General features: G+C 49.2%; 1 protein-coding gene across 4 annotated transcripts in view; it reads right to left on the bottom strand.

The window, feature by feature from the left end:
• CCND3 (cyclin D3) overlaps nucleotides 1–18,726 on the bottom strand; it is an 81,681-nt gene that overhangs the window by 1,508 nt on the left and 61,447 nt on the right. The window contains exons 1-4 of one of the 4 annotated variants that reach the window (XM_079934162.1): nucleotides 5,469–6,991; nucleotides 4,380–4,595; nucleotides 910–1,069; nucleotides 178–314 (exon numbers count right to left, since the gene is read on the bottom strand). In XM_079934162.1, the coding sequence (XP_079790288.1) occupies nucleotides 178–314; nucleotides 910–1,069; nucleotides 4,380–4,595; nucleotides 5,469–5,666 (711 nt within the window). In that variant the 5' untranslated portion in view covers nucleotides 5,667–6,991. Of the gene's footprint in view, nucleotides 1–177; nucleotides 315–909; nucleotides 1,070–4,379; nucleotides 4,596–4,732; nucleotides 5,219–5,468; nucleotides 6,992–18,726 lie in introns of those variants that run through there. The other 3 variants (XM_079934163.1, XM_079934164.1, XM_079934165.1) reach the window with 3 other exon arrangements.

Below are 18,726 nucleotides of genomic sequence, written 5' to 3'. Positions count from 1 at the left end.
TTCTCCAGACCAAGGAAGGAGATAAAAGGCCACAGAAGCCCCAAAAGCAGGGCACTCAAAACCAGGAGTGGAGACGGGGCCGGGGGTGGGGGGGCGACAGCTCCCTCTGCTGGAGGCTCAGGGAATATAGCGCTGCCTCGTGAACTGAGGCCACTTGCCCAGCTGCCCAGCACTCACCACTTCAGTGCCTGTGATCCCTGCCAGCAGCTCTGTGAGCTCATCCCCAGATGTGGAGCAGGCACCCAGGCCTTGCACTGCAGCTCCAATGCTTCCCGTGGCAATCATGGATGGCGGGTACATGGCAAAGGTGTAATCTTGGAAAGAGAGGGGACCATGAGGCAAGGGTGGTTTCAAGGATAACAACCAGCACGCACCTTCTATTACCCAGAAGTGCCAGGCCGTGTGAACAGAGCAGGGGTCTTCTTGAAAACCCCAGCAGCGAGTGGTGTCAGATAGCAGGGGAGAAAGGCAGGAAAGGGGCTCTTTACTGGAGAGGGTCGGGTCCAGGGAGGTCTGTAAGTGATCCTGGCCAGGGACCAGGGAGTGAATGAGTCTCTTCCTGGTGTGGACACAAAATCAGGGTTAAGAGACCTGGTTTCTGCTCGCAACTTAGTCACTGTAAGACCCTGGGCAAGTCACTTCTCTCTAAGCTCTCAGTGACCCACCTACATACTTGGGGGGTGGGGGGGTGGTCTCTTGAGATCCCATACAGCTCTGCTGCTTTTCTGTATTGAGACTGGGGGCTCAGAGGGAACAGAATTTTCACAAATAAATTTTGAGAAGAAATTTAAGAAACCAGAAATCTGTTCCAATATTTCAGTTCAAGAAACCAGAATCTCCTGGTTACCGCTCACCCTTCCAAGTCTTCTGATTTCCCCGGCTTGGTAAAAATGTGTTTAGGACCCTTACCTGTAGCACAGAGGGCCAGAAAAGTCTGGGCGTGCTTCTTGACCAAGGCCTGTCGGTCACGGGGCAGAGAGAGCCGGTGCAGAATCAGGGCCAGGAAATCATGGGCAATCACGGCAGCCAGGTCCCACTTGAGCTTCCCCAGGACCAGCACCTCCCAGTCCTGGAGGTTGAGGAAGAGGGTAGGGTCAGTGGCTAAAGAAAGGAAGAGGAGGGAGTAAAGCAGAGGTCTCACAGGGAGGGAAGCGCATCACACTTGAAGGTCAGGACCCCAGTTCTGCTTTTGAATGTAAGGACTGGCACTGTGGCAGGGAAGAGGTGGGGGCACTTGCTTTGAGCCCTATTGATCATTTCCTAGATGCCAGAACTACATGCTTTACAAGAATTATCTCTTTTAATCCTGCTGGGTTATCTTTGGGATCCAGTAATCCAGGCCTTCTCCTGACTTCCTGCAAGGCTCTGAGCACTTCTCCAGCCAGGGTTGAAAGAAAAGACTGCAGCAGCAGATCACTGCCACCATCACCATGAACTTGAGGCTCCTCTGGCACGAAGCAGAAAGATTCTCCATAATCCCAAGGATCTGTGAAAGGGGAGCTCACTAGCCTGCTCCCAACTCAGCATCCCATCCAAGTCCACACCTCTTTGAAGCAACTGGGGTGAGCATGAGGCCACACCTCCTGTGACACAGCTGCTGAGCCAACCCTGAGGTTCCTCAAAGTGGAGGTTGCCCAACCCAACCCACATCCCCTTGGTGGGACATTGGGGTGTAGGGCTGAGACAGAGCACCCCACTCTACCTCTTTGGCTGGAACCCATAGTGCCTAGTGCCATTTGAGTCTTAGGAAGAGAAGTGGAGGCCAAACCAAACAGGATGGGTCCAGATGATCCCTGAGGGATCAAACCATCTCTCTGCCTGCCCTAGCCTCTATACCCCTGCTAGGTCCTGGAGGGAGGCTGGGAGCCCCACCCCAATCCACTCATCTGGGGTTCCCAGCCCTGGCCCCACTTCTGAGTTGCACACATGAGGATTTCTTCATTGTTTTATCTCAGGAAGGAACTCATGGGTTTGACCCCTTACTGAGGTAGAAATGGCAACCCCATCCAACCTCTTTTAGGCCCCCAGTCACACTGTCCCTCTCCTGGCCCCCACCTAGGTGTCATCCTCTTGAACCTCTCACAGAGCCCCACAGAAAACAGCCCAGCCTGGAGCGGGAAGAAGTTGGGCAGAGAAGCTAGCATTCTACTCCCGGTGCTTGTCCCAGTGGTCAAACTCCTAACTCAGAAGTGAACAGAGGGACTTGCCTGCTGGCACAGTGATTAAGAATCTGCCTGCCAGTGCCGGGGACACAGGTTTGAGCCCGGTCCGGGAAGATCCCACATGCCGCGGAGCAACTAAGCCCATGCACCACAACGACTGAGCCTGCGCTCTAGAGCCTGTGAGCCACAACTACTGAGCCCGCGTGCCTAGAGCCTGTGCTTCGCACCAAGAGAAGCCACCGCAATGAGAAGCCTGTGCACCACAAGGAAGAGTATAACTCCTGCTCGCTGCAACCAGAGAAAGCCCACATGTGGCAACGAAGACCCAATGCAGCCTAATTAATTTTTTTAAAAAAAAGAAACCTTTAGGGGAAAAAAAGAAGTGAACAGAAAGCACCTAGCATCCAAGGAAACATCTAGAAGGCAACTTGGAGTGGGGCTTTCCCTGTGGGGAGGCATAGGGTCCTGCGTGAGGGAGGGCAGCCACCTTACCCTGTATCAGGGCAGCCCCTGAGAATCTCAGCCCTCACTTGGCCAAGAACACACCCCTGGCAGCTTCCATCACGTCCCTAACCTCTAAGGCCACCTGAGTGCTAGAACACCCAAATTCTCCTCAGCCTCAGTGCAATGCCGAGGCAGGACCTTTCTTTCCTTCCTTCTCTGGGCCCCAACCTTCTCTGTGGCATGAGGATTTGGACTGACTGGAGCTCTCTGAGGTCCCTTCCAACTCTGACCTTCTAGGAAGTCATTGATCGGCATACTCCACCCCCCAGCTCAGGCATGGGGAGGACTTTTGGCCTGTTCTGAAAAACTCTCCTCACATAAAGGCACACACGCCATCCTAATCTTTTCACAAAAAGGAAGTCCCCTTCTAGCCTAAACCCCTCCAAACACATCTTGCTCATTAGCCCTGAAAACCAGCTCCACTGGTTTGCCAAAAACTACCAAAAACTAGACTTGCCAAAAACTACCAGATTCATCACAAAGAGCTGTGGGGCCTCCCGGATTCCCAACTCCGGCCTCCTACTCCCATCTCCGAGAGCTACTTGGCAGGAAGAGGAATCCCGTTCCTCGACAAGCAGCACTCGGGGGCCCCAGTACCCTGGCTTCTTGGCCAGCCAATCACAGCAGCCTGCACGCTGCCCTCCTCCCCGGGAGATGGGGCCCAGAGACTCCTCTCCGGGTCAAGAGAAGACTGGGCCGCTGTAGAGCAAGGTGGAGGAAGGTGCCAGCTCACCCGTCTCCCCCCACCCCCGCCCCTCGGGAGACGATCTGCACGCCCTAAATAACCTCTTCCAGATCCAAGCAGCTCCCCCACCTCCTCTCCAGGCTCAGTGGGGAAAGAGAACCGGTGTCTCCCCTGTCCTGCCTCGGGAAGAGCCCAGCCCAAGTTCCCAGCAAGAGGCCCAGGGAGCCACTTCCCAAACCACAGGAGTGACAGCAGCTCCCCACAGTGTTATGAAAGACCTTGGTCAGAGTGGGTGGGCCAGGGGACAGGGCATCATTATCACATCGGAAGCAGCTGCAGCTCAGCCCCAGTCTGTGCCTCAGCTCTGGCCTTTGGCTAAAGAGGAAAAGAAGAGATGATTCCACAGGCCTGAAGCAGCTGCTCAAGTTTCCCAGAGTGAGGCTAGCGAATGGAGAATTAGGAAGGAGCTGTTTCTCCTGGGATATAAAAGGAAGGAAAGAAGGTGGGATGAAACGCCTTGGCCCTTCCTTACAGCAACCCTGGCTATAATCTGCTCTGGGAGGCTTTTCAATCACAAAGTCCACACACTGGGATAAAGACTCAACCAGGGCGGCCCCCCTCCCCCACATGAAGCACATTCCACTCCCCCACTCCAGGGGGGGTGCGTAGGCATGTCCTGCTGCTGCCAATAAATAACTCATGGTGGCTGTGTAAACCCAGAGGCAAAGTACTAGTGAGTGTAGACATGCAGTTTGACTTGTTGCTATCTGGGGGAAAGACCAGGAAGGAGTGGCACCCACTGGAGGTCAGGAGAAGGGGTTTGGTTCACGCTGGCAGTGCAAGCCTGGGCTTGGGGCTACCCTGACTATCACACCACACTGTCCCATCTCTTATCAAAAAAAAAAAAAAAAAAAAAGCCTCTGCTACCCTCCCCAGGGACAGAAAGCCTCTTGAGGGTCTTAGCTTTCCTTTTCCTGGTAAGTGAGGAGGCAGTGTGTGTTGGGGGGTGGGGAGGATTATGCACGCACCCGCAGCTGGCGGGGAGAGACAGAGTGGTCGGTGTAGATGCAGAGTTTTTCGATGGTCAGGGGCGTAGTCTCGCGCAGCTTGGAGGCCAGCAGCATGCAGACCGCACCCAGGAGCTGCAACTGCGCCTTGCGGGTGGGGACGCAGGACAGGTAGCGATCCAGGTAGTTCATGGCCAGGGGGAAGACTTCCTCCTCACAGCGCTGCTCCTCACACACCTGGGGGAGGGCGCACAGTCACTTCTGGGGCAGAGGCAAAGGAAACGCAGCAGCACTAAAGCGGGGGGGGGGGGGGGCGGTGCGCTGAAGGGAAGTGGAATAGGGAGCAAGAATCGGGAGGGGGTAGGTGTACTTACAGTGACAAGGACTAATACGCAGGATGCGCCTTCCCCAAGGTGTTGTCCCCCCTCCACTTCCTCTGCGGTGCCTCCTTCCCCCCGGGGGTGGGGGGAAGCGGGGTACGCCAGAGGCTTCCTCCCTTAAGGATTCCAAACTGAGACTGCCCCCCCCCACCAATACCGAGGGTGAGAGGGGACGGAAGAGTCACCCACGGGAGCCAGAGAACTGGGACCTTAAACCCCATTACCGCCACCCAGTGCACACACCCAAAGGGAAGGGAGGAGACGCCAGCGGCTGCCTCCCGCACTTTTCATTTCCCTGACTGCCGGAACAGCGCGCCACCCCACCGCCTTCCCCGCCAGAACCCCGCGACACACAGGAACCGGCTCTGCGGCGGGGGCGGCCGAGCCCAGGGTTTTCCAGGCGCGCTCTCCCTAGAAGACCGGGCGGGGGAGCGAGGGGGGAGACGCTGAAAGAAGCCGGAGGGGAGAGGGTGGCCCTTGTCCCGCTTTTCCGGCCCGAAGAGAGGGTTACTTGGGGTGCCAAACAACTGGCAGTCAAAGTCAGGGTTGGAGAAGGGAAAGAAAGGGACACCAGGGAGGCAGCCGGGTAGGGTGCACGAGTGAAAGGAGTGAAAGGCCAGGCCCCGAGGATCTGCGCCACAGAAACATCTTGCTGATTGTTGTTGGGACCAGGATGTCCCAAGCCGGGGACGCCGGGGTGGCGGGGGAGGGGAGACCCTCCGGGCGGTACCTCCAGCATCCAGTACGCCAGCATCTTCCGCATGTGCGGCTTGATCTCCCTCTGCACACACTGGAAGTAAGAGGCGCGGGGCACGTAGCGCTCTTCCAGGCGGAGCAAGCTCTGCAGGACACGCTGGTCCCCCAGCAGCCGCGGGTCCGGCCCGGCCCGGGGCGCGTGCCGGGTGCCCTCGCAGCACAGCAGCTCCATACTCGGGCAGCGCACGGGCAGGGCGGGAGTGCGGGCTCGCGAGCCAGAACGCAGGCGGCGGGCCGGAGAGCGCGGGGCGCGGGTCTAGTGCTGGCGCTGGCACTGCGCGGCGGAGCCTCAGCCCGCCCCCGCCGCCGAGCGCGCCGCTTCCCTGACAGGCGCCCCGCCCCTCGCGACCGAGTAGCAACCGTGGAATGCTCGGACGTCGCGACGTTCCAGGGGGCGGGGCCTCCGGCGCCCAGACGGAAAGGGCTGGCGGGCGCTCCCCCTCCCCCCGGGCGACCGCATTGGTCCCCGCGGCGCGGGCCGGCCGGCTTCCGGGCGCTCCGGGTCCTTCTGACCACCCGGTGGAGAGAAGTTCTTTCGAGGTGGGCCACTTCCCCACCTCCGAGCCCTCCCATTTTGCTTCTCTGACTCCAGTCGCCCAGGAAGGACTCCAAAGTTTATTTATTCATTCATTCGTCAAACCGTGCTTCGCCCTTGGCTGCTTGCTCTAGGGAATATAAATAATAATAAAACAGCTAGTTCTTAGTGAAGAGTGTTCTAAGCACTTATTAAATCTTCACGAAAAAGCTAGGAGTTAAGTCATACTGATTCTGCGGTTGAGAAAACTGAAGTACAGCAACTATGATAATAGTTTGTCTGCAGCAGAGCTAGGACTGGGAAGCTGACGATCTGGCTCTAGAATCTGTGCTCTACACCATTGCTACTTAAACTGATCCCCAGACCAGCAACATCTTCATCGCCTGAGGGCTGGTTAGAAATGCAGACCCTCAGGCCCATCCCTGACCTGCTGGATCAAAATCTGCATTTCAACAAGATCCCTGGTGATTCCTGTGCATATTAAAGTGTGAGAAGAGATAGTCTAAATCAGTACATTTGAGAAATACAACAGGGTGGAAAGGCCATGGCTTCAAGGCCTCACCTTGTCATTAAATTGGCTGTGTGGCCTTGGACAAACCCTGAAGTCGGCCTTAGTTTCTGTTTGAGGAAAACATGGGCAGAGAAACTAGCTCCTCTTTTTTTCAATCAATATATATATATTTTTTTACCAGTTTCTTTTATAAAAAATAAATTTATCTATTTTTGGCTGCGTTGGATCTTCGTTGCTGTGCACGGGTTTTCTCTAGTAGCAGCGAGAGGGGGCTGGCTTCTCACTGTGGTCGCTTCTCTTGTTGCGGAGCACAGGCTCTAGGCATGTGGGCTCAGTAGTTGTGGCTCACGGGCTTAGTTGCTCCCCAGCACGTGGGATCTTCCTGGACCAGGGCTCGAACCTGTGTCCCCTGCATGGGCAGGTGGATTCTTAATAACTGCGCCACCATGGAAGTCCAAAACTAGCTCCTTTTTGGAGGAGTTTCTTGCTCAGACTCTATATAAAATCTTCCAGTTGCCATTTCTTCTACCTCCCAAACTTTGGGACTTTGCAGTTTGTCCAAAGCTGGATTCCACATGACCAGGAGGCAAACCACAAGCCTCCAGTAATGCCCCAAATGGGAGGAGGCCTTGGGGATCCCTACCTCTCCTGGGGTCCTCCAAGGAGAGGAGACGCTAAGGAAGCGAGTTACTAGAGCAATGACACCCTATATAAGAGGCAAGCTCTGCGTTAAGCATTTTCTCAATGAATTGTTCTTTTTTATATAATAATTTTTTGTTGTTTTCATACCATGGAAATATTCATCTGCATTGTAGAAAACAGAAAATACTGATAGGTCACACAAAAAAGGAAATGATAATTACTCACAATTGCACCATCCAGATAACCCTTTAAAATGTCAATGTTTATTTTTCTAAAATTATTCTCTGAATAAACACATATATTTTTAAAAATGAGATCATTCTGCAAAGTTTTGTAAGCTGTTTTTTTTCACTAAAAAGTATACTGTCAACACATTTTCCATCTCATTAAATATTCTTCAACATATTTTTAATGACTTCCTAGTATGCCATTGAGTGAACAGATCATAATGTATTTCACCAAACCTGTATTGTTGGCAATTTAGATAGTTTCTAGTTCTTCTCTATTAGAAATAATACTGTAAAATATTTTTGTGGTAATATCTTTGTGCACACTCATGATTATTTCTAGAAGTGAATTAATTTCTACAAGTGGAATTTCTCAATCAGAGGTTATGAAACATTCTAAGGCTTTTGATACAGTTCTTATTACCAAATTTCCCTGCTGAAAGGCTGAACCAATCTAATGAACAAACATTAGATATCTACTTAAAAAAAAAAAAAAGCACCTCTACCAACTGGCGAGATGAAAAGTGGTTTATTAGTAATCTGCATAAATTTTTAAATTCAACAGCTCTTGTTGTGTCAGCGTGAATGTGTGCTGTGTACCTTGTCTGATCTTGCAAGTCGTCTACTCTCTTCAAAAATACAAACAAGAAGTTCCTTTAGTTAACTAATCATTGCATTGCACTCTTTTGTTAAGGAGAACAATGAATCTAAAATTATAAAGATTAGATATGAAGTTATGGGGAGGCAAAGATGTTGAAGTGTAAAGGGCTTTTAGGGGGACGAAAAAATGTAGCTTTTGAAGTTAAATACATAACCAGAAACCAGATCTGTCCTGAAGGAAGATGTTTCTTTACTTTCAGAATTATTGAGTAGGACTGTTCAGTTAAGAAGATTGTGCATCTTTGATGAGACAGTAAATCACCAGTATTTTTTACTTTTTTCAGAAGTATATTATTATTTGCCCACATTTTACAGAAAGGGAAACCTGTACTCAGAGTGGCTAAATAATTTGCCCAAGGTCACAAAGCTAATAAGTGGTAGAGGCATGATTCAACCTAGGGAGTCGGCCTGCAGAATTCATGCTCTTAACTACTTTATCCTACTGCCTCTTGTGCTCCTTCATGAGTGCGAATTGACTTATTAGTTGTTGGTTTACTGAGGAAGGGGAACACCTGCACCCTGTGGAAGGTGGCTCCTGGTGAGCAGGGCCTTTTGAAGGATACCTCTGCCTCGCCCCTAGCTGGGACTGCCATGCCCAGAGCAGAGTCATCCTGGGCCTCCAGGCCAAGGTCAGCTACAAGCCGGCTGTCCTACAAGGAGGTAGGTGAGCTCAACACAGCGCCAAGGCAGAAGAGTTTCTGGAGGGCTGGCTGATCTGCTTGGGAACTTCACCAAGCACCTCCACCTCAAAGAAATAGGGGCTCCCCTTGTATTTTTCATAAAAGAAGAAATAAAAAGACAAAGCACTGACCAGGGCCAATATGGGGAGGAGTTTCTGCCCAGGTGCATTCAATTAGAAAAAGTTGCTCAATGAAATGGCAAATTAGAGGGGTGGGAATGGAATGTCACAGGCCAGATGAAAAGCCCCAAGGAGGAAGGATGCAATGCTTTCTTCCTCTTCTTCCTTCTCCCACTCCTCCTCCTCTTCAGCATTGAAATGTTCCCATTTGAGAACTGAGGGGGTGGACAAGGTGATGGGTGAGGCCCATCACCCCACAGGCTACATTCTATAGCTGTTACCTTCAGACCCATTGAGATGACAGGTAGAGGCAAGGCAGCCTGGGTGGGGGGCTGGGGCAATGCTGCGGGGTCAGGCTGCTTGTGTTCAAAGCCTGGCTCCACCGTTTGCTCTTTGGTCCAATGAAGATAATAATAGTTTTACCCCGCACAGGGGTTCTGAGGACTAACCAGGCAGAAAGCATCTTGCCCGTGCCTGGCCCATATGAGCATTGAAAGATGGTAGTTTTGCTGTTGTCGTTGTTCCCTCTTTCAAGGACTACCCTTTCTCCTATGAACATACACCCGGAACCCCTCAGAGAAAAGCGAAATTTGAGGACCAGAAGCCCTCCTTCTGGAATGGCAGCTCCAACAGACTTAGATGACCCAGATCACAGTGTGAAGTACATGGTCAGGGGGTTGGTGGTGAACACTGCAGGGCCCGGGGACACACTGCTCTGTCACTCCACCCTCCCTGGCTGTGTGACTTTGGGCAAATTATACCACCTCTCTGTGCCTCAGTTTCCTTTTCTGAAAATGAGAATGATAGTAATGAAACCGTGCTTATGTTGCAGGGTTTTGTTGCTAAGCAAGGCTGCTCGGTTTTGCAACCCTGCTTTCTTAAGTGATTATTAACTTACAGGGGTCTCCCATACTTTTTTCTTTACTTACAATCCCCTAGTGGAATTAACTATCAGTAATACCTCCCCTAAGTGTGGTTGGGAGGATGAAATGCACTCATTCGTGTCAAACACACAGAACAGTGCCTGGCATATGGTGAGCCATTGAAAAAAAAAGTTCATCGTGATTGTGGAATTTACAGGCACAAATTTCTTTATCTATAGGGACTATTTATGATAATAAATGTAATATGATGGACGTGGAGGCACCTGGAAAATATAAAATGCCAGGGATTACTGTAGTGGTGGGAAAGATTTGGCAAATTCTTTGCTTCAGAAGGGATGAAGACGACAAGTGTTCTGGTCAATGAAACAATCCAGTATATGAAAAGCGGTCTAACATGCCTTTATCGGATTCCTAGTTTTCCGAGAACTGGAGAAACTTATATGAATACTATTTCCCCCCAAATTTTTACTTGGAAATATTTCAAAACTACAGGAAAGCTAGAAGAATAGCACAGTGACCACTAACACACCCTTCACCTAAATTCCTACGTGTATTTTGCTGAACTATTTGAGACCTAATTACAGACATCATGACTCCTTACCCCTACGTTCTTCAGCCTGTGTCTCCTAAGAATGCAACAGTCTCCCAGTAACCATGAAACAATGATCCCAATTAGAAATTGCATACTAATACAATACCACAGACAATCTACATACAAAGGTCCCCAGTTGTTCCAGTAATAGCCTTTCATAGCTTTTTGCTTTCTCAACCCAAGATCCATTCGAGGATTGTGTTTGCATTGTTACCTCTTTAATCTCCTTTACTCTAGAACAGTTCCTCACCCTTTTTTAAAGTCTTTGATGGACTTCCCTAGTGGTCCAATGGTTAAGACTGTGTGTTTCCACTGCAGGGGGCACGGGTTTGATCCCTGATGAGGGAACTAAGATCCCACATGCCATGCGCTGTGGCCAAAAAAAAAAAAGTCTCTGATAACACTGGTATTTTGGAAAGCCAATTGTTTTAATTAAGCCTTAAACCAAACTGAACAACATTTTTTTTTTTTTTAGGATTCAGGAGACACTTCAGGGCTTACAGTAATCCAGGTCACTATTTTCAGCATCTGTTTTAAAATATTTCAGATCAGTAATCTCCAAAAGTTTTTGTTCACCTATTCCTCAGTAAAAACTAAGCATACTCTTCCAATGGATACAGAATACTTCATTTATAAACTATGTCCAAACCTGCTACTCTAACATATTATGTACATTACAGAACATACAAAGAAAATGTAAAGAGTAAGACAAAAATACATAGAATAGAATTTTTCACATTTTCTTCCCACTCTACAGTGGAATGTCTTACACCCAGTGTTCGCCATTATTTGTCTATCCAGCTCCCAAGACAGGTTTCACTGTTGATCAAGAAACTCTTTCCCGCTGAGACTGAATGGGTCTTAAAAATTTTAACACCGGGGACTTCCCTGGTGGTGAAGTGGTTAAGAATCCGCCTGCCAATGCAGGGGACACAGGTTTGAGCCCTGGTTCGGGAAGATCCCACATGCCACGGAGCAACTAAGCCCGTGCGCCACAACGAATGAGCCTGTGCTTTAGAGCCTGCGAGCCACAACTACTGAGCCTACGTGCTGCAACTACTGAAGCCCACGCGCCTAGAGCCCGTGTTCTGCAACAAGAGAAGCCACCGCAATGAGAAGCCCGTGCACCGCAACAAAGAGTGGTCCCCGCCGGACGCAGCCAGAGAAAACCCGCGCGCAGCAACAAAGACCCAACGCAGCCAAAAATAAATAAACAAATAAATAAATTTATTTTTTTTTAAAAAAGTGTTAACACCGGGACTTCCCTGGTGGTGCAGTGGTTAAGACTCAGCGCTCCAATGCGTGGGGCTCAGGTTTGATCCCTGGCTGGGAACTGGATCCCACATGCATGCCGCAGCTAAGGAGCCCATATGTTGCAACTAAGGAGCCCGCCTGCCGCAACTAAGACCCAGTGCAACCAAATAAATAAATAAATAATTTTTAAAATAATTTTTTTAAAATGTCAACACAGCACTCTGGACAGGGCTACCAAATCAGAGCAGGCACGTGAGTTGACCTGTTTTCTGTTTCTGTTTTACACAGGAGGCTGCCTTCTCGGCAACTCCACACAGATGTCCAATAGGCACCTTCAGACTCAACTTCTCCAAAACGGATATCCTAAGCTTTCCCTCAACAAACCTGCTCCTCGCACCAGCTTCCCCTTATCAGCACATGGCAACTCCATCCTTCCAACTGCTCAGGCCAAAACACTCGGTGTCATTCTTGACTCTGTTCTTTCAAATCCCGCATCCATCCATCGGCAGGGCATGGATCATCTACTTTCAAAATATCTCCAGAATCCACCCTCTTTTCTTCTCTTCCTCTGCTACCTCCCTGGTCCAAATTCAATGCTTTGTCCTAACTGGTCTCCCACATCCAACACATCACCCATTTCTGACTGGTTCTATGTCCAAAACACATCTCCAATCTTTGCCTTTTCTCTATTTCTACGGCTACCACCCTGGCCTCAGCGGCATCATCTGTTGCTTGGATTGGGGTGGTGGCCTCCTGACGGGCATCACTGGTCCACCCTTGCCCCATCCAGTCTGGTCTCAACCCCCCAGGGCTCTCCATTCACTCGTATGATTATCTCTCACTCACTCTGCTCTGGCCACACTGGTCTCCTTGTTACTCTGGGAACATACCAGGTGTACATGTCCCCTTTGTATTTGCTGTTCCACCTGCCTGCAGTGTTCTGCCCCTTGATGTCCCCAAAGCCCCTCCCTCACTGCCTTTGGGCTTTAACTCAGTCACATTTCTCATATAGCCTTTTCTGGCCATCCTAGCCCAACCCTGATTCTCCCTGGGCCCTTTCACCGCTTTATTTTTCTGCTTACCACTAATCACTAACATACACTATACTCTACCTTCATGTTCTGTTTATAGTTTGTCCATTCCCTCACCACCCCACCGAAACCAAATGGTGCCTGGTACACAGTAAGTGTTCAAAACATCTTTTTTGCATGAATGAATGAATGCATGAATGAGACAAGCTGGACGTGAGAAAAACACCAGCACAAGTTGCATGATAAATGGCAACTCACTCGTGGTCAGTGAGGAGCTCTAGAGCACAGGGTCAGTGGGGAGGGGTGGGGCTGGGCACAGTGGACAGCATGTGTTCCCCCCACAAAGCCAGGAGGCTCTGCTTAGCCCCAGCCTTTTGCTACACCGTGGTAAGGAGCCATCCAATTCCTTTAGTTTCCAAGGCACACACATGCTCTATGAGCTGGATCTGATGGGTAGGGAGCAGTTTGCAATCTCTAGTCCATACGTTGCTTGTGAAAAGAAACCTCAGGTACTGGCCTGAACCTGTCAAGTCTCTCCTTATCATAAAATGAGAAGACAACCTATATATTCACACATGTGCTTTTTCTCCCTTGTTCTGGCTGCCAGGGTTCTGAATAAATGAGACCTTCCTGTTTGATATTCCTGTTCCACAGCTAAGGGTGAGGTGAGATCTGGGCCTCAGATTTGGATGGGTAACTTGCTATAGCAAAATACCTGGCAAAGAGAGACTGGTCTTTGGACTTTCAGCTGGGAAGCAAGGAAGCCAGTATTCTTCATTCTAGGCACGAGATAGCCCTGCACCAGCTTAGCATCACGAAAAGTAAGAGAGGCTCTGGAGTTAGGTTGCTGTTTGCCGGTTGTGTGATCTTGGCCAGGTTACTTAACTTCTCTGTCCTAGGCTTCTCATCTGCAAAATGGGGATAGTAATAGCACATACCTCATAGGGTGGGTGCAAGGATGAATACAGAGAAAGTACCTACAACAGCCCCAGGCTCATAGTAAGTGCTCAATAAAGGTAGCAGTGACGGTTAACAATCCACACTTACTGGAACATGCTGGACCCGAGTCAGAGATGAGAAGCCTCCGTTTTAAGAGCTTCCAGTCTGGACTGGATGACTATGGTGATCCTGCATCATGGAGAATCCCAAGATGTCATTAGGACAGAAGACTTATTTACCTGGGCATCTGCAACTCCCATCAGAGGCAGGCAACGTGATCTGTGTGTGATGGGCAGGGTGGGCTGCAGTGGGAGTGGTAGGGGTGGGGTGATCCTGGGCACCTGAATCCCATGAGGCAGCCTACGGCGGAAGAAGTGGGACTGAAGGAGCTCAGAGGGTAGGTGGGGGCATCAGAGGGGAGAGGCAAGAAGAAGGGGGCACCCAGAGAAAGTTTAGCTCCCAACTGTGGGGCACCTACCCACAGTTGGGAATTTTAGGTAGTAATAATAGTAGTACATCCCCCTTGCTAAGCACTTTCTCTTAGCCAGGCACTGAGAGCTTTACCAATTCACTCTAAGAGGCACAGGTGCTCTTATTACCCTCCTATAACAGACGGGAACAGAGAGACACAGGGAAGTTAGGTAACACCCAACACCAGACAGTGAGCAAGTGGTTGTCTTAGTTTGGGCTCCTCAGAAGCCGACTCTGAGACAAGGATTCAAGTGAAGTAATGTACCTGGGAGGTGATTCCAGGAAGCACCTGAAAGAGTGGGGAAATGAGACCCGAGAGGAAGGAAGCCGGTAAAGAATGCATCACTGGGTCAGTTACCACTGTGGGGTAGTGGCACTCAGTCCTTCTGGGAACTCTGGTAGATGATGAAAGGCCCCATGCCTTGGGGGACCTGCTCCTGAGGGCCAGGGCGAGGGAACAGGGACACCTGTCCATCAACTCCTAACAGCCATGGTTGAGGGCTGCTGGGGATGGAGGTGGGTCTGGAATTAAGCACCAGCACTTCCAGCTTTCCTGGGTGGTGGTGGGCATGGCAAGGGGGCCGACAGCCAGAACAGCCGTCAGGCAAAGTCGCAAGGCTGGGGCTTGGAAGGGGGCTGCTGCACCCTAAAATGTGAGGTCCACGGGCATCTGGGTAGAGAGTGTGTGCTACCTCGTCAGAGGTGGGATTCGAACGCAGGCGCCAGGGCAGGAGTTCTAATCCTGAATAACAGTTTTTAACAGTTTTGCGCTCATTCAAAAGTTGTATATGTACCAGAACATCAAACCTGGGGCTTTACCACGCTTCCTTTTTTATTTTTTAAAATTTATTTATGTTATTTATTTGTTTTTGGCTGTGTTCAGTCTTCGCTGCTGTGCGCGGGCTTTCTCTAGTTGCAGTGAGCGGGGGCTACTCTTCGTTGCGGTGCGCGGGCTTCTCATTGCAGTGGTTTCTCTTGTTGCCGAGCATGGGCGCCAGCGCGCGGGCTTCCGTAGTTGCAGCACGCGGGCTCAGTAGTTGTGGCACGTGGGCTCAGTAGTTGTGGCTCGCAGGCTTTAGAGCGCAGGCTCAGTAGTTGTGGCGCACAGGTTTAGTTGCTCCGTGCCATGTGGGATCTTCCCGTACCAGGGCTCGAACCCGTGTCCCCTGCATTGGCAGGTGGATTCTTAACCAGTGCTCCACCAGGGAAGTCCTATCAAGCTTCCTTTTAAGAGACATTATTTAATGAAAAACTGTTAATTTTGAAAATATGAAGTAGACAATAGCAGAGGAGGCACATGGATGTGGCAGCTGTGAGGACAGCATGTAAATGACAGACAGTTGGGAATTCGTGGAAGAGGAATAAAAGGGCAGAGTCTGGGGAATTCCCTGGCAGTCCCGTGGTTAGGACTCCATGCTTCCACTGCAGAGGGCATGCGTTTGATCCCTGGTCAGGGACTAAGATCATGCATGCCTCGTGATGTGGCCAAAAAAAACCCCAAAAGGCAGAGTTTTGAATCTGAAGACCTCAATTTAAGTCCCAGGACCCAGCTCTGTACCAGCTATAAACACAGAACCAAGCAAGCACCTCAACTCTGGGAGCCTGTTTCCCCATCTATAAAAGAGGATAACAAGAGGCCAAACTGCTTAGAGAATGGTTCCGAGACCAGATGTGATAATGCATGAGTTAAAAAGCATGAAGTAAACTGTGAAGTGCTAGGCAAATCTGAGGAGTGATTCCAAGGAATACTGTGGACAACAGTAGGGATGGGGAATCCTACTCTGCCCCTCTTTGTGCCACGCGCAAAGTCCCCACTGTCACCACCCCAACTTCGGCCTCGCAAACAGAACCCAGGTTTTGTTGTGGTATCAGATGGTTGTTTCAGGGGAGGCCCGACACTCCCCTGTCTCAGAGGTTGAACCTAAATTCTTCCAAACCAAATCATGATAATTCCACAGCTGGTTTAGGAATGGGCAGTTGTCATATTCTGGCCATAAGGTGTGAAGTAAGTCTAATAAGGGGGCTTCAGTAAGTGGGGTGCAAGAGAAAAATAGATTCATTTCTGCCTCAGGTGAGAATGGAGTAAGATGTGCGAATATTTATTGGATGCTTACTATGTGCACTATTCTAAGAGTTTAAAAAACTAATTCATTTAATCCATATAACATTAAACTTCTGAGGTAAAGCACTGCTATCATTCCATCTGACAGAGAGGTTAAGCGATTTACCCAATGTCAGATAGCTATGGGATCTGAAACCAGGTTTGGCTACAGAACCCACACTCTTAACCATGTTGCTGTGATGCCCAGGGTAGCTGCACCCATCTTGCAATAATGAGAGAGGAGCTGACACCTGAAAATGACAGCTGAACGATCAGAACAAATTTCCCTCCCTGGTGTTGTTGAGCGGCTGAATTAACCAATCCTGGAACCACCTACCTCTGGGCTTTTTGTGATGTGTGAGATAGTATATTTTCCTTATTGCTTTAAGCTACTTTCACTCCCCAAATAAAAGTTCCTTTCTCTACTATCCCACGTGATAGGACAGCCTTTGATAGCAAACAGGCAAAGAACTCCACCAGACATTCAAGAAAACAGTAATTTCAATCTTATACAAACTCTTGCAGAGAATGTAAGAAGAGGGTTCACATCTCAACTCATTTTTAGTGTAACTTTGATTCCAAAACCCAACGAGTACAAAATGAGAAAAGAAAATTACACTTATGAACATGAATGTAAAATCCTAAGCAAGATATTAGCAAACTGACTCCAGCAATATATAAAAAGGGCAATATGTTATTGACTTTATACCAAAAATGCATGGTAGGGGCTTCCCTGGTGGTGCAGTGGTTGAGAATCCGCCTGCCAATGCAGGGGACACGGGTTCTATCCCTGGTCCGGGAAGATCCCACATGCCACGGAGCAATTAAGCCCGTGCGCCACAACTACTGAGCCTACGCTCTAGAGCCTGCAAGCCACAGCCACTGAGCCCATGAGCTGCAGCTACTGAAGGCTGCGCACCTACAGCCCGTGCTCCACAACAAGAGAAGCCACCACGATGAGAAGCCTGCGCACCTCGACGAAGAGTAGTACCCACTCGCCGCAACTAGAGAAAGCCCTTGTGCAGCAACGAAGACCCAACACAGCCAAACTAAATAAATAAGGTAAATAAACAAATAGAAAAAAAATTTTTTTAACGCATGGTAGTTTATTTTGAAAACATCGATATAATTCATCACACTAAAAGATTAAAGGGGAAAAAAATCATATGATCACATCAACAGAAGCCAAAAAAGTTTTTGATAAAATTCAACATCCATTTACAATATGAAAAAACTCTTGTCAAAGAAGGGATAGATGGAAGCTTTCTTAGTCTGATATAGGGCATCTAATAAAATCCTACAGTAAACATCTTATTTAGTAGTGATACACTAAAAATAAACCAGGCAAAGTGCCAAGCATGCCAGGCCACTGGACAGAGCTTTAAGGGCCTTAGCAAAGGCAGGGAAAGACCAAGGGTTACTGCTTCCTCCTCCATGGCCATCCTAACCAGTCCTTTGTTCTCAAGGCCACCTGTGCCCAATGTTCTCAAGGCCACCTGTGCCCAATGTTCTCAAGGCAGACCATCATTTCCCACCCCTCTCTTAACTTGTACATTTTTTAATGAATAGCATCACCTTTCTTCAGAGTCCTCAGATTTTAAGCCATCTTGGATTTCTTCCTTTCTTGGGTTTCCTATATCCAATCAGTTACCTGGCCCAACAAAACCATTCTCTGAAGCTCACTTAGATCCCACTCTTCCTATTCCTCCAGTAGGCTTTTAACAAATTTCTCAAAATTTTCCACCAAAGTAAACCCCCTTGACAGCAGAGAGAATTCATCTCTCTGAGGAATCTGGTTGCATAATCTAAAATTGCCTTCTGCAAACCTGGAAGTCTAATATTCTGCCTTAAAAATGTATATACATTTCGCATGTGGTCCATCATACAGTCATAACTGTTATAAAAATAATGGTTTAAATTACTTATGGTTAGGAAAATGAAACTCCATGGAACCCATGTGTATCATAAAACTAACCGAAGGAGTCTCAAACCCTCTTTTGAAAGGCTGGGCCTACATTACTATTGCAGAAGCCTCCCTGAGAGGCCCTAGGTCTTCACCCTGCTTCCACACAGATCCAGGATCCGTGGCCCAGAGCCATCATATTAATCTCTCACAGACATGCCTTTCATCTCCAGTCCAAGGACCTGCTTATCAGGTCAAATTTAAAAGTCAACCAGCCTGGCTTTTAAAGTTCTCCTTCAAGAGGGCCAAGGCACCCCATCCCATTTTATCTTAGCTGGAGCACTCCAGCCCACCTCAGGACCTTATCACCCACCACTGGCATCCTTTCTCCAAATCTAGCTCCTTCCTTCAAGGCCTAGCTCCTGGCCCACCAATTCCAGGAAACTTGCAGGGTTGTAAGATTGAAAGACTCAGGGAAATTTTAAGACAAAAGGATTGTTGATGCCCAAAGAGGGGAACTGACTTGCCCAAGGGCACACAACCAGTGAAAGGTTGTTACAGACTGTTTTCATTGTTTCCCCAAAACCTGGAAACTCCTGGGGGTGGGTACCACATCTTTTTATTCCCCAAATTTGTTAACCTCCTGTAGGATAAAGACATGGCTGTGGTTCTGGACTCCCTGC

This window comes from Stenella coeruleoalba (assembly GCF_951394435.1).
Source record: "Stenella coeruleoalba genome assembly, chromosome: 10".
Lineage (NCBI taxonomy): Eukaryota > Metazoa > Chordata > Mammalia > Artiodactyla > Delphinidae > Stenella > Stenella coeruleoalba.
The sequence above is the reverse complement of the archived record's forward strand: the minus strand, read 5'-3'. Positions and strand labels throughout refer to the sequence as shown.